At 40.8% G+C, this 25,817-nt stretch overlaps 1 protein-coding gene across 2 annotated transcripts in view; it reads right to left on the bottom strand.

The window, feature by feature from the left end:
* The window catches only part of Cubn (cubilin), a 206,819-nt gene extending 181,236 nt beyond the window's left edge, over window positions 1-25,583 (bottom strand). The window contains exons 1-14 of one of the 2 annotated variants that reach the window (XM_052157465.1): window positions 25,468-25,583; window positions 24,964-25,093; window positions 23,590-23,685; window positions 22,986-23,024; window positions 20,652-20,753; window positions 19,927-20,030; window positions 13,248-13,374; window positions 12,247-12,409; window positions 10,934-11,065; window positions 10,239-10,334; window positions 8,741-8,862; window positions 7,404-7,590; window positions 6,860-6,972; window positions 5,004-5,238 (exon numbers count right to left, since the gene is read on the bottom strand). In XM_052157465.1, the coding sequence (XP_052013425.1) occupies window positions 5,004-5,238; window positions 6,860-6,972; window positions 7,404-7,590; window positions 8,741-8,862; window positions 10,239-10,334; window positions 10,934-11,065; window positions 12,247-12,409; window positions 13,248-13,374; window positions 19,927-20,030; window positions 20,652-20,753; window positions 22,986-23,024; window positions 23,590-23,685; window positions 24,964-25,093; window positions 25,468-25,580 (1,759 nt within the window). In that variant the 5' untranslated portion in view covers window positions 25,581-25,583. Of the gene's footprint in view, window positions 1-5,003; window positions 5,239-6,859; window positions 6,973-7,403; window positions 7,591-8,740; window positions 8,863-10,232; window positions 10,335-10,933; window positions 11,066-12,246; window positions 12,410-13,247; window positions 13,375-19,926; window positions 20,031-20,651; window positions 20,754-22,985; window positions 23,025-23,589; window positions 23,686-24,963; window positions 25,094-25,467 lie in introns of both variants that reach the window. The other variant, XM_052157464.1, reaches the window with a different exon arrangement.
* Window positions 25,584-25,817: the final 234 nt, after the last annotated feature.

The raw sequence follows: 25,817 nt of genomic DNA, 5'->3' as shown, positions 1-25,817 counted from the left end.
GGTTATTGGGGATGTGAGTGTAAAGCTAATTTTACAAACCATCTACTTATAGCAGATTGCAGGAGAGGAGTCAGGAAGGGAAACTAGACAGCTGGAAAGTGCATGACATTCTTAAGAAGGCCTTAGCACTGTGCATACATCTTAGACGATTATAAAATGACATGTATTAAAAAATTTAGGAGGGAATCTCTAAAATCACCAATATGAGGAAATAATTTCACTGAATGGAAAGTTAAATGTGAATACTAAAAACATGTGACTTTAAAACTCTGTGATCCTGCTCAAAGCAATGTGCCTTTTGTTTCATTAATTACTTAATTAAACAGGGCCATGCTACATATATCATACAGATTTGGGACTCGTAGTAATCTTCCTGGCTTCTACTTCCTGAGTGCTGGGACTACAGATGTACACCAACCAACGTGCCCCCATGAAAAAATGTATATAAAGTATAAAAAAATCAGCAACAAAATATTAAATAGTTTCCAATTATATTATTAGTGATAATATTGCCATTGGCCTTAGGAAAATTTGTAGGATCAAATCCAGAAATGACACACTAATATTGTACACTAATATTGCACACTAAAATTATACACTCATATTGTACACTAATAGGATCACTTTTGTGTGGAGAGAAGAGCCATAAATATCAAGGAAAAATAAATCTTAAAAATCTTAAAAATAAATTATTAAAGTCTCCTAATAATAATATTAAAAAGATGTTTTCTACTTGTGTCCATGGAGTGTTCTGGAGAGACCCAGCAACAGAAATCATTTGTAGCACCCAGATGTAGGAGCTGAAGTTCATTTCCCATGGAAAGAATGACAGTTCTTTCCAGAAGCAGCTATTTGCAGCACTGAGGTCATCAAAATATGAAAGGGCCTGGAACATCCTTTAGAACCAGAAAGCAAAGCAACATTCAAAAGTAACTGGGGGGTCCACTCAAACAGACTCAGATACTAAGTAGAAAAAAATATGAAAAAAAATTTTTAGAGAATCTAAGATATTTCTTAAAAAAAAACAATTTTTATCAAGTCTACTAATTTATGAAAAACAAAACAAAATGAAATAATAATCAATCAGTTTGAAGAATCCTAGAGAACCAAGCCATTAACTCCAATACCAACAGAAAAGGGAACAAATTAGAAATGCATCACGCATTTCCTCTCTCCTAACCTGCTTCCTATTCTTCTCACAAAAGCTAAGCAAGAGCAACCTAGGGATGGATAGGACTTATCTGGCTTACAGGTGACGGTCATCATAAAGGAAACGGAGGGAGGAACTCAAAGCAGGAACCTGAAGGCAGGAGCTGAAACATCAGCGACCCAGGAGGAGGGCTGCTTTCTGGCTTGCTCTCCATGGCTTGCTCAGCCAGATCTTTTATACAAATAAAGATGATCTCCCTAGGAATGGCAACACCCACAATGGGATAGGCCCTCCCTACTTCCTCAAATACCAATTAAGAAAGGGACCCAAATGCATACCTATAGGCTACTCTGAAAGAGGCAATACCTCAACTGAAGATCATTTTCCCAGGGGATTCAAGTTTACATCAAATTGACAAAAAATACGGAGAACGTCCTCTAGGATCTACTTGTAAGCAAATACCTGATGTAGGGAATTTATAAACCTCCTGATCTCCTGAGATGATAGACAGACAGATGATAGATTAGATAGATAGATAGATAGATAGATAGATAGATAGATGATAGATTGGTAGATTGGTAGATAGGTAGATAGGTAGGTAGGTAGGTAGATAGATTGGTAGATAGATAGATAGATAGATAGATAGATAGATAGATAGATAGATAGGTAGGTAGATTGGTAGATAGATAGATGATAGTAAATGATGCACTTATACTCTCATCATTTTGTGGATTCCTGTGAATCTAAGAGCTGCTAACAAACAAAAACAAAAAACAAAAAAACTGCAGAAAGCACAAAAGAGATGCTTTGGAATGAGAAGATCAACAATCTGATCAAGACAGAAGTAGTAATCAAGAAAAAGAAGATGTGGCATGCTACCAAAAGTGGGTACATTGTCCTGAAAAAAAATTAATTAGAACTTTGGAACCAGGTACCAGTTTACAACATGAAACCTGACACACAGGATGCAAATATCACACTCCACAAGGGTGGATGGTGTATAGAATGCACAACTAGTTTCTTTAACAAATTCCAATAATGCTTGATTCTTGGTATTAGAATAATTGCTTATCGCTACTTTGGGGGAGGGCTTAAGGAACAAACAACATTGCACTGTGCTCTTTGAGCAATGGAGAAGCTAATGAGTTGAATCCTGTGCTTATCCTGGAATTCATCCTGTGTGTAACTTCAGATGGTAGGGAGGTAAACAAAGAAGACAGCAAGACTTCTTTTAGCTTAAGTCAACAAAACCCCAGAATTTGAAGCTTCTCAAGTATTCAAAATTGCCAAGCAGCATATTATGTAAGAAAGCAGTTGCATGGAGACAGTACGAAATATTTTTGTAGGAGTTTCCCAGGTATTTAGAGGAACCTTTAACTGTTGATACATAGAGGAAGACTACAGAATGCCTAACAGAGACCACCAGCTCCAGGTGAGGAGCCAGAGAACACCAAGGTTGAAGAGAATGAATAGGCCTAATGCTATTACCATAGACCCAGTCAGAAGGAAAAGAGTTTTGTGAAGATTCTGAAGAGAGCTGAAAGTTCAGAAAACCTGTGCTAGAGTGGTAAGAACCATGTTCTTAGGAACCGTGGGACTTCGACACACCCCTCTCAATTCTGACATTATTGGATCAAAGCAATCCATCAGTAATGCAACTCCCTGTTAATACAAATCAGTTTTGAAAATACAACTCAGAGGCCTTATAACAGGTTGTCTGTGATGCTCTGTTCATGATACAAACCTATTAAGACCACGAAGGAGAAAGTAAACAACAATAAACAAAAGAGTCACTCTGAGCAAAGCCAGAAACAAATCTGACAGTGCGGCTCCCCAACGCGAGCTCCATGACAACTGTAGTGAGACTGAGAGGGGAAATTTGACAAAAATAGACTCAATGCTTTCAACAGAAAACACAAAAACCATGATAGATGTGACATTAGCTATCAAGTCAATGATAACCAAGCTAAAATTCATAGAACCACAGAGGTTAGATATAGAGTAAGGGACGGGTATACAGATTCATCTTACAAAGGGGAAATAGAGTAGATAGTTCTAGATGGTTGGTGGGAAGGACAGAGGCTGACACAGGAGGATCAAATGAGAGGGACCTGAGGAGGAACTACAAGGAGAGACAGCTAAAATTAAGTGCTATTTGAGGGGCAGTATAGAAGCCTAATATAGTAGAAGTTTCCTAACACACACACACACACACACAAGGAGATCTAAATGAAATGAAGAAATGGAGAGCAAAGAGTTCCAACTGAGCATCTCTTTTGTCACCAAATGAAACTTGTAGTAACAAGACTGGGGTACATCTAATTGAGTGACAGGTCAAAGGCCCCAAGGGAATCCCAAACAATCCCAATCAAGGTCCCATTTGTTAAAGACAACACCTACACAACTAATTGAACAGGAAGAAGTTGAGCTGGTGCCTACATAGAGCCCTCACCCCTATGTTCTAGCATCTTTGGTACAGGAAGATGCTAGACACTACACATTACCATAAGAAAAATGTAAATGCCAGCCTAGCCACTTTGACCTACAGTGGTGTCCTGCCTGCAAGATATGCTAGGACAATGCTGGCCCCAAGCACGTAGGCGTAACCAGCCAATAACTGATTTCACTTAATGCTAAGAGAGTTGTTCTTATGCATCCTCACTATACACAGAACAAAAAGGAACAATACATATTTAAAAATAAAAAAGGAAAATTAAATAAAATATATTAAGCAAAGTTGTCAGAACAAAATTAATAACATCTGTAATCACAGCTTGATCCCTCAGTGCCATTCTTTCGTCAGTGGAGAACAGCGCCTTAAGTCACTGGAGAAATAACATGTCTGAACAGCACTGCTGACCAAGCTGATTAAGTTGACGTAGACAGCCATATCCAATTAGTACAAAATGCATGTTTTGCCTCACCATATGGGAAACACCAAAATAAAAACATATAAGTCCATGAAGCATATTCCAAATACTTGATACATTGCATCAATACCTCATGACCACACTGGTAGCTATGGTCACTGACAAACGAAAATACAGATGGGAAAGTATCTCAGACTGAGTACTAGTAAGACCACATGTACGAAACTATGGGTGAAGATTAGAGTAAAACACGTCACTTCAGTGCACACATGAAAAGGTGTTTTGCTGCGTGTGTATATGTCATGTACATAAGTATATGTGTATGCAGAGGCAGGGGGCTGGCTGCAGGTGTCTTTCTCAGTCTCACACCACCGTACAGAAGGAGGCGAGGCCTCTCACTTGAACCTGGAGCTGGTGGGTTTTCTTAGTCTAACTGGGCAGCTCACTCTGAGGATCTACCTTTCCCACCTCCCAAGCACTGGGCTTATAGGCAGCTGTCACTCCTGCCCAGCTAGTACGCAGTCCTTGGACATCTAGGAGTATATTGGAAGCACAAACTGAACTTGGTGAAGTATTCACAACCAAAAGAGAAAAAAAAAACAGCATGAAGCTGACTGAGATAAGGGATGAATCTGGAAGGAATTAGGGGGCCTAGAGGGGTAAATACAATCTGAATAAATTGTATTAAGCTCTGAAACAATTAATACGAGTGTTATATTAAAACAACTCCCCTAAAAATCTGTCCAGTAATTTGATAAGGGCCTCATTACTTCTTATGTATTCTAGCTTTGCAATGCACCCTAGTTTTTCTGCCCTTGAATTCAAAATCAAACTCATTTTTAAATTATTTGTTCTTAAAATGATTACTTAAAATGTTGCATTATTTGTAGGTCTCCAAACATGTTATAATATCATGAAAATATGTTTGCTTGGTTTTTTTTTTTAATTTTGTTTAGGTTTTTTTTTTCTCATTTCCCACTCACCTGGCAGCTTTGCCTCCCAATGTGCGGTAAAGCCTCTCCCACGTTTTATGTATTCGGAGTAGAGGTGGAAATAGAGAGCATTGGCGCTGCTGTGGATCCCCTGGGGGGGCGTGGAGCCACAGTATCTACCAAGTGGGAAATCTGCAGAGGAGTCTCCATCATGAATCTGAAGGTACTCCTGGGGACAATTGCTTGCTGATTCTAAATTGAAAAACGTGAACGTGACATGCAGAACCTAGAAGATAAAAGCATTTCCATGTTAATAGTGAAAAGCATTAGCCAGCAAGTAGTCACACAATGAGACAGCCATCAATTTGTAGTTACTCACCAATATGGACAGTAAGTCTACTTTAAAATCATTTAAACCAAACAATAATTCACACAGAAATATGAAAAAGTCTCTGGGGACTTTTGGAAATGCTATTTATCTTAATGGAAGAAATTTAATTATTTTCTTACTTGGAGAACTTTAAATGGAAATCAAATAAATGTTAATTAGTTGTTTATGTTTTCTATTCTATTAGATCTTATGACAAGCAGTCTATGCAAAATTGTATCAGCAAAGAGAGAGAGAAAGAGAGAGAGAGAGAGAGAGAGAGAGAGAGAGAGAGAGAAATAACAAGATAAATTTTCTTTAAAATGGTAATAAACATACAAAAAATGTTCACAGAATCTTTTCCTTGGAAAAATATATTTTCAATGTCAGGAAATAGAATTCACTAGAACTAAATGGAAGGAAGGAAATTCATACAACATGCCCAGTGGGAAAAGTTTTTGGAATTCATTCTATTGTGTAATGACCAAGCTACCACTGGTTGTACTTCTTTTCAGGAAATAATATTTTTTTGACCTTTGCACAATGTCCTCCATAACATTAGTTTGCTGAGAAAAATTACAATTTCATGGGAAAATCTTAACTATTTTCCCCTTGAAATTTTACCTATTAAGGCATACCACGTTACGTTTGAGAATTGCCTGGAAAACAAGTACTTTAGAAATCTGAAAGTTCAGAAACGATGAAAAAAATCACGGGCTCAGATCTTAGTTTTAAGTGTCCATGTAGTGGCTCAGAGTCACGAACACTGGAGTCAGTTGGCTAGAAGTTAAATTTCTTTAAAAAACCATGTGCCATTTAAAAAACACACATATCTGGACAAATGTTTCAAACAATTTAGACTCCATTTATACACATATAAAAATTAATTCTTAAATTGAGTTTAAAGTACGCTGATGTATAAGAATACATATGGTGCCTGGCACAAAGTGAATACTATATAGGAAGCCATCTTAATACCAGTTGCCCCAACTTCATGACAACCCACTAAGGTCAGTGGTCATCTTCAAATATGTTTGCAGCAACAGCATGGTTTAACACATTAACTACTGGCCTGCATCTCGACAACCAATGCTGGGAATCCTTCATTAACTGCGGTAAGAGAGGGTTGGGCAAGGGGTAGGGAGGAGAGAAAGAAAGAGAGAAAGGAAGGGAGGGAGGAGAGAGAGAGAGAGAGAGAGAGAGAGAGAGAGAGAGAGAGAGAGAGATTCTAGAACCAAACTTGACTTAGTTCCTCTTATAAGCTAAGTAGTATTAAAAGATAAAAACTACAACCCTTCTCTCACTTTCTGTTATCTCAACTGTAAAATAAATGTTGTGTATTTCAAAGAGTTTGAATTGAGTTAGAGAAAGATAAAGTGCAAAGCCCAAAGCCCAGCACACAGTAAGCGCCCAATACGTGGCAGTGGAACTCTCGTATGTACTTTGTATGAGTGTATACACATGCACGTACAGGTCATATGCACCATAGTTTTTAATGTACAAGTGAGATCTGCTCATAGACAAAAGTTACTTTGTTTACCTTTTCTTCATCGGTTCTGACAACCCAGAAACAGTTCACATTGTGGACATAGGTATCATTTGGGCTGTGGTAGGCAAAGGTTCCATGTGTCCCTGAGAGGATCCCTCCGCAAGCTGCAAAAATAAAAGGGATGAATTGTGTTTGTCATAGATTATCGAAAGGAAGAGACCAGGTACTGCCAGCCCACACTTTCCCCTTCTCTGGTCCCTTTGGGCTGACATGAAGCCTCCTCCTTCCTGCATCCATAATCCATGAAGCCTCCTCCCTCCCGCATCCACTGAAATGCAAATTCCTGAGTATATGGTACATTTTGAAAGAATATACAGAACATGGAAAATACTAACAATATTTTTTAAGAAAAAATGTTTCCAGTTGAAAATAAGGTTTACAAAATACCACTTTGTGGATTCTATGCTATTTCTGCAAGGAGAAATCTACTTCTCAGCATCTAAACCGAAGAAATCGGCTTACACTGTCAAACAGGCAAAGGGACATTGGAGGACAACGATACCGCAAGCTGTGGTTGATGGAATGTCTTCCCTACCTGCCTGGGGAGTCTGACAGTAGTAGCCAGTCCAGGAGCTTGTGCAGTCGCAGGTGAAGCCATTGACGCCATCAATACAGGTGCCCCCATTCAGACAGGGGTTGCTCAGGCACTCATTAATGTTTTCTGTACAGTTCTGTCCAGACCAACCTGAGTCACACTTACAGAAATAACCTGACACTGTTTCCTAAGAAGAAAAGAAAACACCATACTACAGATCAAATGGGCAGAAAAAATATAAGAGAACCAACCCAAATCACAAAAAGAAGTGACAACGTAAGGTACCTAGCTAACAGGGATTGAACTACAGCATGTATTTTCCAGTAGACAAAATCATTAATTGTGGAATATAATTAGTCATACTACAGGTTTTTCTTACTAGTTTGAAAATCATTGATTGAAAAAAAAACTAAATGGGGGCTGAAGATACTGCTCAGAGTTTTGAAGGGCTTGCTGCATTTTAGAGGACCAAGATGTAGAACCCAGCACCCATATCTGACAGCTTGCAACAGCCTGTAATTCTAGCTGTGTGGTGCCTGACACTCTCTTAACTCAGCAGGCATCTCCATACACATGCCGCACACAAGTCCATGCGAGGACACACACATACAAAAATATAAATAAATCTTTAAAAAAAATCAACTGATTGGCTTATTGGTTTTCCTGGGAACCAAAGTCACTACCAATCTCTAATCTGAGAACCAGAGACCTTAACATAAAGCTTGAATCATTATCTTTAAACTTATGACTGGGTGCTGGTGGTACATGCCTTTAATCCCAGAGCTCAGGAGGCAGGGGTATGTGGATTTTTGAGTTTGAGGCCAACCTGTTCAGATTAAGAAAGGAAGGAAGGAAGGAAGGAAGGAAGGAAGGAAGGAAGGAAGGAAGGAAGGAAGGAAGGAAGGAAGGAAGGAAGGAAGAAGGAAAGAAAGGAAGGAAGGAAGGAAGGAAGGAAGGAAGGAAGAAGGAAAGAAAGGAAGGAAGGAAGGAAGGAAGGAAGGAAGGAAGGAAGGAAGGAAGGAAGGAAGGAAGGAAGGAAGAGAAAGAGAAAATGACTCCCCCAAACAAAATAAAACCAGGAAAAAAAAACTAACTTAAGAATCATATAGGAGCCGGGCGGTGGTGGTGCATGCCTGTAATCCCAGCACTCTGGGAGGCAGAGGCAGGCAGATTTCTGAGTTTGAGGCCAACCTGGTCTACAGAGTGAGTTCCAGGACAGCCAGGGCTACACAGAGAAACCCTGTCAGGAAAAAAAAAAGAATCATATAAAATAAAATGGTGAATCTATGATTGAATGTTTGCAAGTTTTTAATCTCCCCAAGAGGAGCAAGACTCACTATGCACTGTCCATTTATACACGGATGTCTGGAGCAAATATTACTGAGGCGTACACATCCATTAGGCCCATAACCATTTCCTGTATATCCTGGAGGACAGGTGCAGACAGGCAAGAAGGACCCTGTTCAGAAATAAAAATGGATGTGTAAGTGCAGGTATTCTTGGTTCAGAGGCAGACATGAAACTCAATTCTGGTGTCTAGATAAGAATCCACCAACATCAAGTACAATTTGTCTTGGGCAGGCAAGACAAAGCAAGAGGAGAAATGATTAGAATCTCTGTTTTTCCCATTTTGTTATAAAACAAAGCACTAAATGTTTCTAATTTCTTACAGAAGTTTGCAATCATGCTCTCATCTCATGACAGATGATCTAAGGTTACATACAAATAAGGAAATATAAAACAGGAAATGGCACTTCTTCATTAGAAAGGGATCTTCAGTACAGAATAAAAGTTTTATGGCAGCAATATCTGTTTCAAGCAATTATATCTGTGTCTACACATGCAGAGATTGCTGAGTCCTATCAATAACCCTATAAGCAGATGTTGCAAGCAATATATACCTGTGTCTACACATACAGAGAGCATTGCTCAATCCTCCTGGTAACTATAAACAGATTCTGCTATAAATATCTACACCTTGATAGATAAAAGCGCATGCAGATTGCCCTGCCAAGGAGACACAGTTTGAATGTGAAAATTCAAGAGAAACGTTATGACGTGGCACCAGGTGTAGCACAGGGTTAGCATTAAAGGGGCAGTTCTCACGCCCCAGGCACGCATACATGCTGATTTCACCTATGTACGACTCCACTTAAAAAAATGAATTTGAGCCATTCAAGGGAATTTTGCCGTGAAACTACAGATTAAAACAATACAGTAACACAATAATTGAAATAGAAACGCCAATGCTTCTTTAATGTTTTATTCTAAGCTCTTCACTTCCATGTTAAAAATTCAAGCAAAGACCAAATAAGTGGTTGCAGGAAGAAGTTGGCTGATTTTTTTTTTAAATGATTGAATCTTTTAGTACCATTAACAATTATGAGTGACTTAAAAGCTAGAAATAACACTAAAACATCCAAGATTTTCAGTTTTATACTGTAATGCCTAGAACAAGTACCCCCCTTTAATATTTTAGGAAATCCCACTAAATGTAACATCCAGAGATTTTCAGATTCCTTAATTGCTGAAGATCACATGTCACTGCAGAAACACACTGCTCTTATCACTACAAAAGAGCTGGAATAAAGCATGAACATTAATATGTGAATGTAAACACATTCCTCCTCCAGCAAATGCTGAAGAGAATGGATAGGAAATCTCGCTGGAGAACTCAATTGGAATAAATTATTTACCATGACAAATGTGCAGCATGAATGGATAGTGGTGTTTTTATGTTTTTATGCCATAGGACTTGCAAGATTTAAAAATAAGACATGCAGAGGGTTTGAATGAAACATCCAAGGACAAAAGGGGGTGAGGCATTACCTAGACCAGGAGATGAGGAGCAGGTTGCATCTGGATGGCAGCCTCCATTATGGATCGAGCAGATGTCCAAGGGAGTGCACACTCTCCCATCGCCACTGAAACCTGACCAAGGAACAAGGAACAAGGTCAAGAATATGGGGGAAAGACAATGGCTGTCTAAGATTAGAATCCAGGCAGCCAACACTGAAGAGTCGTCATCCAAGTATTATATTATGCCTAATTTTATATATACATATATACATATACATACACATATATATACACATATACATATATTAGTTTATTGCTTAGGACTCTCTGAACTTCTTGGAGACTAGTTTTAGTTGAACTAGAGGACAGTCAGAATGACCTCTTTCCAGAAGAAAAATGAAACTAACTTGTATCATGTCTGTAAGCCTTATCTGTGAATGGTTCACAAGTGCACATACTACACATGTATGGACACGATGGAGTGACAGATCTAAAGATTCTCACAGAAGCATTTCCCAGTCCTGTGTTGTCTTGCTGTTTGCTGCTGACACTGTTTTCTGTCCCTTTCTAACTTTGCTGTCCTGTTGCATGCTCAATCTACACTTTTAAGTTAAGCATCCAAGACCATCATTCCTTTTTTTTCTCTCTCTTAGAAATCATTTTTAAAGTGAGAACAGATTCTATTTCAAGGGCATTGCCTTGGGATGGCATCAGGAAGTCAGGTGTAGTACCTGCTGGACAGTTCCCACAGGTGAATGATCCAGGGGTGTTCAGGCAGGGGACCAGTGGAGCCTTGGAACAGCCACCATTGTTGATCTCACATTCGTTGATATCCTGGCATTCGTAACCATTTCCATGCCAACCTAGAAGAAATATTGAGAGTATTTAAAAGATCAGTAACAACAAGAAAGAAATACAGATAGTTAAGGCAGACACAACATCAATCTGCATTGGCAACATGTCTCGGTGGGTAAATGATGCTTACCGCTAAGCATGATCATCTGAGTTCAAGGCCTGGGACCCACATAGTAGAAGGAGAGAACTAACTCCAATTTGTCATCTGACCTCTAAAGGCATGTTATGGCATGTACCCCCCCCCAAATCAAATAAATAAATAAATAAACTCAAAATTGACAGAATAATTAAAAAAATTGATGAATAAAATTTTGTTCTACACAAAACTATAGATTAAAATGAGATATTCCTAACAGGTGGTCCAATAATTATTTTAAATGTTTAGAATCTAATTCTGGTAAAGTGGTAGATAAATGGGGGCTCAATTGCAGACCGTTGATTGGATGTTAATTAAAACCAGTTTGGAATGAGATCTGGCAACATTCATTAATTTTTACAAATAAATTCCTCAGTAAGTCATTTTACTTCTTGAAATTTCTTCTTTGTAGATAAAACCATCAACATATTACAAAATATATAAGAAGACCTACTCAGGCATTGCTTATAGGGGCAATAAAAACAGTTGGGTACCTTAATACTCATCTGCAGCATTGAATTCTAAAAGTAATTTTAGTAACACTCCTCCACCAGCACATCCATACACCTAGAACTTTCTCCTCCTAAGCTTTGCTAGTTCTAAACCAACACCACGCAAGCACCCACTAAACTGCAAGTCTCTAATGCAGCTCTAAGTGCACATGTGCCTTGGCGTGACAGAGCCATGGGCTACTCTGCAGCTCAGCTCAGATTCAGGGCCAGGCAGATCTGGATTTGGATTTGGCCTTGAATATGCTTTGTGTATGTGGAGAAGTTGTTTAGTCCCTCTAAGTCTCAACTTCTCTTATTTACAATGGAATTAACTCTTACCATGTTTCGTGATACCCTAAAGTTGGATGCTAGCACACTCTGTAGCAAATCTCCAACTCCAGGAACCTGCTCTAGCCGTAAGATGCTCTTGAGTAGGACGTGCAAGTAGGTTTGGGAACCTCTGAAAAAATGATCTTTTCATCCATCAGTGGAAGAGGGAAATTGATTCTGGTACCTTGTCTGTGTGGCATTCAGAGCCTCGCATGTGTCCCCGAGAAAGTACCTTTTGGGCAGGCCCCACAGTAGAAGGAGCCTTGTGTGTTGAAACACTGTGCGTGTTCTGAACAAGGTGAAGGCTGGAGACTGCATTCGTCTGTGTCCTCTGTGCAGGAGACACCGTTGGGCGGTGTTGTCCACCCAGCATCACAGATGCAGCTAAATCTCGGCTGAAAGGAAAACAACAACAACGTAAACAAAGGCTGTGGGGAAGAGGAGAGAAAAAGGCTGAAAATCTCACCAAACCCCAAACTGTGTTTTGCCCAGCGTTCATTTGCATCAGGTCAGTTGAGTAGATTCTCTTTCTCTCCCGTATGATTTAATCATTTAGACTAGACCATGGAAAAGCAACATCTTTATTTCAGGACAAAGGGATCCTATAATTTATCCCAAAGATACCCAGGAAAGAGTAACAGTAATCAAAAGCTGTAATTACAGTCAACAGACTCGGCTAGCTATGTAGTTAAAGGGTAAACACCCAACTAGGTACAGACTTTGGACAACCATTTCCTTCCCCTCTTCACTCCTTCCCCTACACCCCTACTGCCAGAAGGGACTGTTTTCCATCATTTAATAATTTTTAAACTGAATTAAAAAGAACTAAATTTGCATAACATCCAAATTACTGAGACTACCCTGAGAGTTAGGCATCTAGGACCCAGAGCTGAGAGGAAGACTGGAGATGGAGATCCATAAACTACGCCCTTCTCAGGGACTCAAGGCCCGAAAAACCCAGACACAAGATGCTGCTGACAAAACAGAGCCTGTAATGTTTCCAGGTCTTGTCACTGTTAAACATACAGGCCAGGAGACCCTGCCTCCCAATTTTCTGAATTCAGTTTTCTGTATAGATCATCTCCCCCTTTACCTGTATGTGTCCTACTAAGGGATGGAAGGGACTTCGCCTCTACAGACTCTTGTAACAGCACAGTGCTGGTAGAGTCAGTAACAGCATGGGGAGTGAGTAACTCAGGTTTCCACAGAAAGCATTGGGGGGAAGGGACCCACCTGTCCATGATAAAGTCGCTCTAAATCCTCACAGATGCCATGCTTACAAAGCTGCTTAGAGCCCTGTTCACAGTCATTATATGTGGATGCACACTGAGGTCCATACGTATCAGGCGTGCAGTCACATCTGTTGGTTATAGGAGAGCACAAGATCAGGGTTTGCAGTTTTAGTACCAGACTCTGTCCATTGGTATCAGTAAAAGGTATCCATCATTGCAAGCCAATCAGGTTGATAATAAACCAGCACTATAGTTCCGTCAGCTGCAACCTTAGAATAAAAATTCTTCAGTTCTCCTCCAAGTAAAGCATTGAGTGATTGTGTTATCTTTGCAAATCAACTGTCAGAGAATCATGATTCCAGGTTTCATAGGACGACAGCAATAAATTCTTTTGATCTCAGTCACCAAACAGTACTGTCAAAGGTCAGGTGTCTGTAAACCATGGGTGATGGAGTCCATTCAAGAAAGGAAAACGAAAGATCAGCAAATTCACTGCATTCATCCTACAATAGCTGTCAAGAAGCAGAGGTGATGGTTTCCTCCAGGTGCCTTTGTATTACAGAGGACATATGTATGCTTTCAGGAGGAGAGGTAGTCAGTGGTGGGACATTTCCTTCACAGTCATATTTTAATGTGACAAAATATAATTATCACACGGTACCAAAATACTAAGAGATGCACTGTCACTAGAAAATGTGAGGTAAACAAAAATCAAATGGGGAAAGTTTGCTTAGTTGTTGACTTTTTAAGTTGCTGGCTTAGCTGTATTTCCTCTGCAAAGCATAGGAAAGGGGGTGTGTACGGCTGGAAGATGTGGTGGGGATGAAGGACTCACAAAGGCTAAGTGTGAGCACATCCCAGAGAGTAAAAAGGCCACACACAGGGTCGTGGTTAGACTCTAGTAGAGATTCGTCCCAAAGGGAACGGAATGTCGGTGCTGATGTCAAAGAGGAGGATCAGGGAGCCGCTGGAGGGCGTGTCTGTCTCTCACACCCCCCACCTTGAGCTGCTTGCTACAAAGTAGAAAGCTTGTTGTAGCAATATGCATTCAGTACCAGGAGCTCAGGTAATAATCACAGATGTCAACGTGTGGGTAATAGTGAAAGAAGTGAGTTTCAAAACAATCAAGGCATGCCACAGCTGGACCCAGAAACAATTGCTGAGGTGATACCTGGAGTCACTTCCAGGTACAAAGAGGACAATGTGTATTGTCAGAAATGGAGAGGACAGATGTAGAAAACCGCATCTATGCACTGCCATAGAGCTGCCAGACTTACCCGCTCAGAATACAGGAGGCACTTAGAATACAGGAGGCACAGCTAAATTTCTATCTCGGGTAAATGAATATTTGTAAAATATTTAAGCATAATCCATGAAATTTACAGGACCACTGTGTAATTGTAGAAAAGTTATTTAATTAATAAATTGCATCTATGAGCATTCCAAAATTTCTTTACTCATTAAAACCAGGTCATGAATTAATAATAATTAGTAATTAGATTTGATGTTAGCTCCCTATCTAATAGCTACTCACCTTTCCCATGCTTTCCTGTTCCCTCTCCTCCTTACTATTTCATTTTTTATGTAGAATATTTTCTAAGGAAGCTAATTATACTCTTTGGGATTATCATATTTTTAAGCATTTCTTGTACATATTTAAGCATGTGATTCGTTGCTAAATATTTACTCTGTAAGTTTGACATGTAAAATAAAACAACTCAGAACCAATTATTGCAAATTTTTTTAAATGCATTTTCCATATTAGGGTATTTGGGAACCCCGGGGACAACGTGATGCAAGCTTAAATCCTGAACAAATGCACTAACCATTCACCTCTGACAAGGTACTACTAACCCATGATGCCTCTTCTAAAGGCCTTCCCCTTGAGGAAGTACTCAGTAGTGTGTTTCTCTTATAGCTAAGTACTTAACCACTGGAAAATTACTTAAGATGTCAGAGGAGATTGGGGCCAAGTGCCTGAGGGCAACCCTCTCTCCTTACCTCTCACTTCCCTCTTCCTAGCTATTGTCACTCAGAGCTGAGTGGACATAAATCTTAGAGTCTTTTTAACCAGCTACAAGATAGATTCCTTTCACTTAAATTTAAATAATAAAGCAAGAAGAAAAAGGAGAAGAGTAGGAAGAAGAGGAAGAGGAGGAGGAAGAAAAAGAGGAGGAAGAAGAAGAACAAGAAGAATCAGAACAAGAATGAGAAGAACAAGAACAAGGTGAGGAGAGGGAGAAATGGAGGAGGAGGAACAGGAGTGAGGAGGAGGAAGAGGAGGAGGAGGGGAAAAGAAACCAACCAAGTAAACTATAGGCTTTCTTCCTTGCTGTGATCTTGGAAAGCAAGTGTTTTCATCTCATTTTACAGGAACGCAGCAAATAAGACTGCCTACAGCCACAGAGCCAATGTGTGACAGAAAACAAACAGAAACCCAGGTCTGTTTCTACTTCTCTCCATTATTTTTCCTTGTTACATTTCTGTTCTCAAGGGGAAAGTGAGTATGGAGACTTTCCATGAGTGTCTTTTTAAGACAACAGCATTTGTATGTGAAATATGTTTTCAAAGTGACTCAGTATGGCTTTCAAAGGAATAAATATTTATGAAGCAATAATAAAACTACCTTAGTATGATTCTTGTCTTTGATATTAATTCCTTTTAAATTTTATTTACTATGTATGTATGTGTATGTATGATGTGTAGGTCAGTGTGAGCATATGTTCATTCCATAGTGTGTGTGTTGAAATTAGGAGCTGGTTCTCTCCTACCATAGGATCCAGGGATCCTATTAGGTCACTGGGTTTTTGTAGCAAGTGTGTTTACCTGCTGATCCATCTCTCAAGCCCTTGGTTACTAGTACTTTTTATTGTTGGTTTCATCCTGGTAGAATGAAACTAGGCATTTCAGTCTTCAGAAACTGTACTTGTCAATTGAGAAACACTAAAACATCCTTCCGTAGTCCTAGTTAATTTGTCTTAGAGTCCATGGCTCAATATCAGTGTACTGGATAACTGAAAAGAATTAATAAATTTAATACCTAACTACGGTCTGATACCAAACAGGATTATCTTCACTACTTCAATGCTGCAATGCTTTAAATTCTGCCAATGATATAGAGATAACGTAAGATGTGCCAAGTCAGCTTTGTGTGCCTGGGAATAAGCACAGCTGGTTTTCTTCCTAGAAAGCCTTGTAGGTCCTCACTGTAAGTGCATGCACCACCCAGGGATGGCAGAGTCAGACCCCAAGAGCTATCTTACATACAAAGCAAGTCAGGAGACAATCAGAAGCGACTTTTACAAGGATTAGGAGACAATAATATCAAGAAGGAAAACTGCCTTTCTGTTGGCTGTCATGGCAGCTGGAGGCAGGACCCGAGCCACAGGAATTAGTGGAGGAAGCAGATGAAGGTTTAGCCTGTCCTGAACATAACACTCTAAAGAAGAAATATGGCCAAAGGGGAAAAAAATGAAAGAAAGGAAACTGCCAATAAAACAAGGATCTCAACTAATAGTACTTGTATGATGCCTTGTCTTCTCAAAGACATTTATAATCATGAGTTGTTAATCTTGTGAAGAAAGAATTCCATTTCCCTGAACTCGTTGAGGTGGCTTTGCCCACCACACCTACACATTGCTAACACAGATCATTCAAAAGCAGCTCCTGTTTCCCTCACCAAACCCATGGTTCAGCTTCCGAAAGAGGCTTCTGGGCCCAGGGAAACTACTGGAAATCAAGCATTTTAACTTCGCAGACTTAACAAAATTCAAGAAATGGTTTAAATGCTCAGCCTTTTATTATATTCAGACTCACAAAGCAATAACTAAATTGTATGCTAATGAGCATTATATATTTTACTTTATCCCTTCAAGATGTTGAGGGTAGGTAATGGCTTAGCCAGTGAATTGCTTGTCTTGTAAGTGTGGATACCAGAGTTCAATGCTCAGAACCTATTTAGAAAGGAGAGAGGGCTGGAGAGATGGCTCTGTGGTTAAGAGCACTGATTGCTCTTACAGAGGTCCTGAGTTCAATTCCCAGCAACTACATGGTAGCTCACAACCATCTGTAGTGGGATCTGATGCCCTCTTCTGGTGTGTCTGAAGAAAGCGACAGTGCACTCACATACATGAAACAAATAAAAAATTTAATTTTTTTTTAAAGGGAGAGAGGGGAAAAAAAAGGTCTAGGCATTGTAGCTTGTGCTAATAATGTTGGTATTGGAGCATCAGAGAGAAGAGGACCCCTGAGTCTTGCTGGCCAGCCAGCCTAATCTATTTGGCATTTTCCAGGCCAATGGAAGACACTCTAGAAAACAAGCCAAGGGGCTAGAGAGGTGCATAGTCAGTTAAAAGCACTTGCTGCCTTCCCAGGGCACCTGGGTGTGGCTCCCAATCATCTGTAACTCCAGATCCAGGGGAGTCAACACGTCTTTCAGCCTCTGTGAGCCTGCATGCATGTGGTACACAGACATACATGCAAGCAAAGCAGCCAGACATATAAAATTTTAAAAATACTTAAAATTGCAACAACAGCCAAAACAAACAAGCAAACGAACAAAAAAACCAAGGTAGATGGCACCTGAGAAGAGATATCTGAGGTTGTTCTCTGGCTGCTACATACATGTGCATCCATGCACAACCACGTATGCGTACAGGAAAACATACATAGAAACACACATTCCTGGAATACACCTCAATTCATGTATTTAAGATCCAACTACTCAACTTGGATTCCCAAGGCCACATAAACCATTTTTATACCAAGTTAAGAGTTCAATGCTCTGCTTTCAAATGTCCCCCAGCCAACCTATGAGGGGCAGCATCTAGAAACAATATGGAGCCAAGAGTTCGCAGAAGTCCTTGTGCCTTCCTTTACATGGGGAACAAGAGCGAGCCCAATACTGTCTTATAAGGAAATGCTTCCTCCCACCGAGAAACAACCCTTTCTCCCCTTCTCTCCCTTCTCTTGTGTGTATCTCATCCTTGACATGCAAAGAAGAGTTGTGAACTGTGAGTGCTACCAGTTCCCATCCCCTTTCCACTTTTATAGGGTAAGTATGAAAAACTGTGGTATAAAACCAATAGCAATGGCCTCCATGAATGCTTCCCCTTTGGCCCGCACCACCCCAGCTTTACTGGCACAGAATGCACCAAAAGGTAGTGAGATAAAGGAATATTGGAATGATACCTAATCTCCAGGGCATTACCAGATATTGGGGAGGCAAGCAATTAAATGTGCTGGGAGTCAGTTTGGGACACTTGTCACTGATATCTCCAGTTGGACATTCTGCTTGATAAGTGGCCATAAACAGAACCCAAGCGATAATGCTTTCAAGGGAATGAAAGTCAGCTGCAGCCAGAATGTGAAAAGCAGCGATGTCACTGGGCATTGTTTCAATTAGATCCAAAGTCTGAACAGCAAAGTCCAAACAGCTCACTGGATGTCCTTCAAAGCTGTGGCTTTCGTTAATGTCACCACTCATCAGGGCCTGGCCTCTCAGAGAACACAGTAATAGACGTAAGGGAGAGGTGGCCATTTTTGCTTTGGCACAATAATTGAATTTGTAAACATGCGTGGCAGAAGTTTGCCTGAGTCAAATGTATTAACCTAGAGCGAACCAAAGTTTTAAAGCTCAGATCAAAGGAACAAAAAGACCGTGGTTCCTTTTTTTGAGAAAGTGTCTTAAGAGATGACCAGGTTAAAGCAAAATTATTACACTCATTTCTGCAGGACACTTCTACAAGACACCAGAGGTGCCAGGAAGGGACTAAATAATCACCCTTTAATCAAGTTAGATTATTCTGCCAAGCAATGAGCAGTTCATGGGGTACCAAAACTGGTTTCTAATCCTTATGGGGCCTCAAAACACAGACAGCCAGCCAAAATATAGCCAAAGATGCTGTCAAGTTGTTCTCAGAAGTGATTTTAAGAAACTCTACACTAGTAAATCTGACAAGGATCAAGTATAAACTTCCCGACTTGATTATCAGAATGTGCTTCAGAGGCAGCTGGCTTTACTGACCAACCCTGCCAAAGCCCAGTGGGAACACAGAGGTTTGTGATGTCTGGTTCGGTTTTAGAGACCGTGGGTGAGGTAATCAGAAGATGCCATCAATGCATCAATTGAGCAAAAGGATAACCTGATAATGGGACAAGCTGCGTGGGGCATGGTGGCTGGGACCTCGTGGCTAATTGAGAATGCAGTGGATTAATTGAGTCTCTGAATGTCACTTCAATCTTTGGTGTTTTGGTCAACATTCTTACACAGTGTGAATGAAGCACCCACATTGCAACTGTAAGCATGCTGGTACATGACATCATCACAGCACTGGGACACGGGAATAGTGGCCTGTGCCTGCTCTGCATAAACTCATCTCATAGCTGCCCTTTAAGCATCTGATTCCTGCTCAGGCATCAGCTCAGGCTGCACCACGTTTTTCTGACCACTCTGTGGCAGTCATGATGGCCTTCTTCTTCCTTAGAGATGCTACCAAAACGACATCTTCATGGGATAAAAAGTTTTATTTATTTGAGAAAAAAATATCTTTGAATATGTTCAATAAAAGTCTGGTAACCCCTATGGGTGCCTAGCTTTCTGGTACTTTAGACGTTCATTTGGATACTTTTAATTATTTGTTCTTCTTGTCCTCTAGAATGACATTTTAAAAAGAAGTTACCTGAAACTCCCAACGGTGTTCACACAGGTGGATCCACTCTGGCAGCCAAAGGGTGTTCCGGCATAAAGTGCACACTCATTAACATCCTCTGAGCAGAGGAGACCCTGCAGGGACATAAAGAACCCAGTCAGGTACCATAGGACATGGGCATTTATGGGCTAATATTTGCACAATATATTTAATGACTTATATGTTGACAATAAGCCCTTGGTGAAGGTAAAAACAATATTAATAATATTAATCTGGAGCTAAGATTCTTCTAGAACTCAAATGACCAGGACCAAGATGCTCCTCACAAGAGTACAGTGGTCACAGGAGAGAGTCCTTATTTCAAAAGACTGCTATGCTTGGGGGTGGTTACTTAGTAATCTTGTTGATGTCCGCATCTGCAGTATTCTCACTACTTCTAAAAGAGGGCAAGAATATCCACATGTGCACCCCAAGATTCAGCCCATGCTCTCCAGCGCTCAACTACTCAAGCCGATGCTAACAGAACCAGCATGCCTGGCCACTCAGTTCTCCGTCTGAGAGAGCTGCACAAGATGGCCCTGGGTTTAAATCATCAATTCTTGCCACTCTTTGGCACAAGTCACTGTGACTCGTGAGGCCACAGAATCCTAGAAATTTTGGTAGATAATTAGATGTGTCTGAATGCATCCAAAGAAGCACCGCTGGCTGCCTGCCAGCCACTCATCGATTTTTAAGTGAAAGACCGAGTGACTCACCTTCCACTGTGGAGGGCAGATGCAAATGAAGGAGTCATGCAGGTTGACGCAGGTGCCGCCATTGAAGCAGGGATTGCTACTGCAGACCTTTCTCTCCACATTCTGAAAAAGGACAGGGCAGTTAAGTCAGTGAAAGAATAGTACTTGTCCTCCGTACACAGTAGCCTGCGGGTTTCTCCTCATCTGTGAGGGCTTCCTCCAGACTCCCTCCAATGACTCTCTTTCTCCTTCTAATCAATTCTCTTGTAAAAATATCAATCATGTACATTTTCCATAACACCCTACATACTTTAGACATGGATAGGAAAGAAGATTTCCTGTTCCTTAGGCGTACCGTTCATCTGAGAAACACGTGCTACTAGATCGGGATAAAGATTTCAAAGGTGGGTGTAAGAGTGACTGTTCCTCTTGCACTAAGAAAATGGAATGGAAATTTCCAGTCCTTTGCCTAGTGGTCTTATCTCAGGGACCTGGAGACGAGCCTTTGAAAACTGATCATCTTTTATTACCACCCCTCCTGCCACTGGCTCAGATGACTGAACTCTTTTCTCTCCAAGCCCCTTTGTTTGAAATGTGGCCAGCAAAGATACACCTTTGGCTCTCTGCTCACCTGACCACTTTTTAGAGCAGCACAGCAAACAGGGCTATCTTTGTCCACACAAACTGGGGATCTCACCCTTCGTCAGCTGCCGGTTTCTATTCTGTACAATTTGTAAAGATTTAGGGGTGAGGAAGCAACTTGCATAGAGGACAAGTAATGACGCAGTCAAGGAATTTTAATATATTGACTTTAGTCAAATCCTGTTTAAGACAGGGGACAGCGTGTCTGTTACATCCATACATATATGTACCAACAAAGGCTCAGAGAAAATCAACTTAACTCTGCAGACAACATTCAGAGCTAGGAGATCTCCAACTGACCCAGTGCTGTTTACTGCAAAGTCCATTCTTTCTCTGCCCTTGTCACGAGTCCCAGGACTACACACGTGTGTGTCTCATTATGAATTCTGCTTTCTTCCCTCCTATGATTTGTCTTTTCAGAACCACAATGAGGTGTGTCCAGTAAAGGGCCAAAGAACATTGGTCACAAGCTTACGAGTTTTTGGTTAAAAACAAACAAACAAACAAACAAACAAACAAACAAACCCCACAGTTCAAAGCCATAGATTTGAAGGTTCTAGTAGGAATGAAAATCAGTCAGCCCTCAGGAGGAAGAGGAGAAGGAGTAGAAGGAAATTGACATTGGAAATCATTAAAAACCTCTACCCAGATGATGGAGGAGAGGACAGAGGGGAAGCTCATTTTAATCGGAATCTCCAGTTCTTGATCAGCCATGAACCTGGGAGGCACTGTAGGAGTTTGAAAATCCCCATGATGCTTTGCTCCACAGCAGCCACTGCCCTTTGCACGCTCTCAGGAGCTCAGCTACAGATGTGAAGGCTGAGGCACAATCCGTTTGCAAAGTGATGAACAGAGAACATGAACTTGTTCACCAAACTTAGCGCCCAAAGTAGGAAGTCATGCTTGGATCATTATGGAAATAAGTTGTGACTATTTGAGCAGGCATTATTAACTGGGAATTGCAGAAACTGCATTCGGAATCATAAGTCTGGGTAGAGTCTATACATTTCTTTGGGCAGAAGGGTTATGGTTTCAACCGAAGTTTTAGTCATTTACTCACAAGGAAGGTGAAAATCCTAAATGTACGTAGCTGTGCCTACACATAGCAAGGTTATGGTGTATTTGCGCTGGGAAGTGCTTCCAAACTGAATTGTCAGCCAGGGTAGTTTTAAGGAGCTGAGAACTCCGTGCACGCCCTCAGTATTCTGAGCTCAGTGCAGAGAGGCTACACGCTTTTTTAGACTCAGTTATTGTTGCCAGCTGGGGGAGCACTGTAAGTAGAGTCACAGCAGGATGCCTAAAGTAGGCAGTAAGGGGCGGGGCTTGAGGGCTGTGAACTAAGAGGTAGGAGATTTGACATTCTTAGTGACCTTAGGGTGGCATAGTGCCCCGGGGTTTCCTGTACAAATGGGAACATAAGCAGCGGGAACAGGAATCAAACAATGAAAAATCAAGTCCTTGGTATTGATCATCTACCGTTTAAAATGAAATGATTGACTTAATTATATTATTATTGCTGTTGCTTTTTTTTGTTGTTGTTTTAGGTAAAGTCACACTATGCATCTCAAGGTGCTCTGTAACTCGCAATGTACCCTAAGCGGGATTCAAACTCTCCATCCTCCTGAGTACTAGGTTTACCGAGGAGCAGCAGCCGTATCTACCTTAGAAATGTTGCTTACATATTTTCGGTGACTGTCCATCCGCAGAACTTACCTGCTGTAAGTTTTGAAAATCTCTCTCAAGATCCACAAGCTGTAGCAGTGGGGGAAAAATAAATGCACCAATTAGAGAGCGCAGAGACATGTCACGTGATGGTAACCTGCGCTACGCAGGTCTTTTAGGGACTCACTTTGCTTGGTGTTCATTCATTATTTTCCCCCTCCTTATTCCCCTCCCTTCTGGGCTTTCTTTCTACCGGTAAAATTTTAAAGATCTTTTAAAAAGAAGTACAGCCGACTGATAAGCTGACTCTCTGTTTCCTTCACGTGATGATTACAGCACAAAGACAGTGATAACTCCCCTCCCAGCGAGGAAGATGCTATCAGGACTTGAACAAAGCCAAGCCTTGGGCAAGGAAGATGCTATCAGGACTTGAACATAGCCAAGTCTTGCGACAGACCCCTGCCTTAGTGCTGCCACTACCACTCCCCAGCCTCCATTACAGCTATGCCACTTGATCCCAAAGTTCACAATGTAACGATAAACAGCTAACGATGAAAGAGCAGACAGTTCACCTGAAAAGCACACTACGTACAAAGATGGATTGACAAGAATTCGTTTGCTCTTACCGTGAGCGTAATGTGTATGTCGGCCTTACCTTCGAGTTAAGTTGGTGGACTTGACTTAGTACATTTTGAGGAAGACCGGTTGTATTCTTTTTTAAATCTATAATATCATCTTTGTTTCTCTGGATCTAATATTTTTTTAAAAAGAAGAAAAAGGAGAAGAATAACAATATGGAAAACTCTTTCCATCTTACAGGAGCAAGCACTAAAAGCCTCATTATTATATATTCCAGAGCAATACCATATATGATAATAATTAGGCCAAAATAGATGTGGCAAAGCTCAGTTGATTCTTCTAGGGCAACATATCGACTTTTCTATATGTATTCCCATAAGATAATAACATTTAGAATTTGAAATGTAAATAAAAATATATTGAATAAAAAAATTTTAAAAAATAACATTTAAAGTGTGTGTTAAGAAGTGTGGTGGGCTGCGGATATAGCTCAACGAGAGAGAACTTGCCTACGACGTAAAATTCCCCGGGTTCAATTCCTAGTACCACAAAAATGTATGGTTTTGAAATGGAGACCTTTTGAATTTTAAATCTTGCCCCAATTATTTATTGTCTATTTTTGGACATTAAACAGATTTGCCCACTTTGTAACTCATAAATGGAATAATAATCAACACCTTCATGGGGAAGTCCTGAGAGTCAAGCAATATAACACAAGTACGTGACCTGGTGCAGCTCTAAATGCCGGCTCTACCTCTGTGGGTGATACACAGCAAGCGGTGTTATCAATGCCGAGTACAGAAAGCATCCAATAAAGCAAGAGAGTAACTGACTGCTCTGCTGTGGCAACAGTGCTGCAGAGCACGTCTGTGCCTGCTCTGGTTCCTGCTTATTCCCCACCACACACATCTGCACAGAACATATCTGTGCCTGCTCTGGTCCCCCTCCTTATCCCCCTCCCCACAACACGCACACCCTGCACAGAGCACATCTGTGCCTGCTCTGGTCCCTGCTTATTCCCCACCACACACCCTGCACAGAGCACATCTGTGCCTGCTCTGGTCCCCTCCTTATTCCCTCTCTGGTAGAGGAGTTCTGACTTTCTGGATCTCCCCTGAACTGTGGAATCTGTCCCTAAGCAAGGAGCCTCCTCTTCTGGCATTGACCCCCTCTCTCCCCACCACGAAGCCTTTATAAGGCTTCTTTTTTCCATTACAGATGGTTGTGAGTCACCACATGGTTGCTGGGAATTGAACTCAGGACCTCTGGAAGAGCAGTCAGTGCTCTTAACCACTGAGCCATCTCTCCAGCATAAGGCTTCTTTTTTAAGAACTGCTTTTACTGTGTGTTTTCTATGCTCAGGATTCAATGTGCTGACTAATTGAGCTGGTCAATTAAGCTAGTATATATTGATATCCAAAGCAACATCTGTGTTTTTCCAGTGCATTACCTGGTGTAAACATTCGCCAAGGTCTTCATCATTTAATTTGATTTTCCCCAGGGAACCAGTTCTAAATTCAATGTTTTGGGCAGAGCTTGTAAGAAACACTAAGTTTCCCTCCTCCGTAGTCATCCGAGGCCTGTACAATTTGAGCAGAGAATTCTCAATTGAGCGGTAATTAGCACATAGAATTTTAAATTTTAAACCAAGTTTCTTGCTGAATAATGATAGACTTGCTATACATATCCACACATCAATCTAAGCAAACCTCTCTATTCATTTATTGCTATTTCTCTGGAAATTTCTTAATGATATATTTCCCAGGAATTGCAGATATAACTCACTTACAAGTGAACAAAGACCATTTGTAAATCAGAAAACAGTTCTTTATACCAGCAGTGGCTTTTTTAACATCGCTGCTTTCCAGAAACTTTGACCTCTCAGGTTATTTCTTACAGACAGTGAGAATAGACCCCCGGTCCCTTAGCAGAAATAAGCCACGGGTCTACTTACTGGTGGAGATCAGCAATCCTTTTCTGTCGCTTCTGCTCCGGCGTTCCAGTTTCGCCATCTAATCCGGCTACCATCAATAAAGTAACAAAACCCCAGAGAAAACGTGAGGACATGTTCCTCAGCAGCCTCCCAGCTCGCCGGCAAGAGGGAGACCACTCCAGCCAACTGAGTCCAGAATTTGAGGGCTGCGAACCGGGCGGTTGCACTTTGATCAGCAGAATATTCTTTAACTTTCCAGTCTTTCCAAGAAGGCTTAAGTTATTTTGTTCCTTCCTGAAGAATGTCAATGATCTTAGATCTCTAGTACTGTTCAACCTGTAAGGGGTCAAAATCTATCTTAAGTGATGCAC

Source organism: Apodemus sylvaticus, chromosome 14 (assembly GCF_947179515.1).
Source record: "Apodemus sylvaticus chromosome 14, mApoSyl1.1, whole genome shotgun sequence".
Classification (NCBI taxonomy): domain Eukaryota; kingdom Metazoa; phylum Chordata; class Mammalia; order Rodentia; family Muridae; genus Apodemus; species Apodemus sylvaticus.
This window is presented reverse-complemented; position numbering and strand designations above follow the sequence as displayed.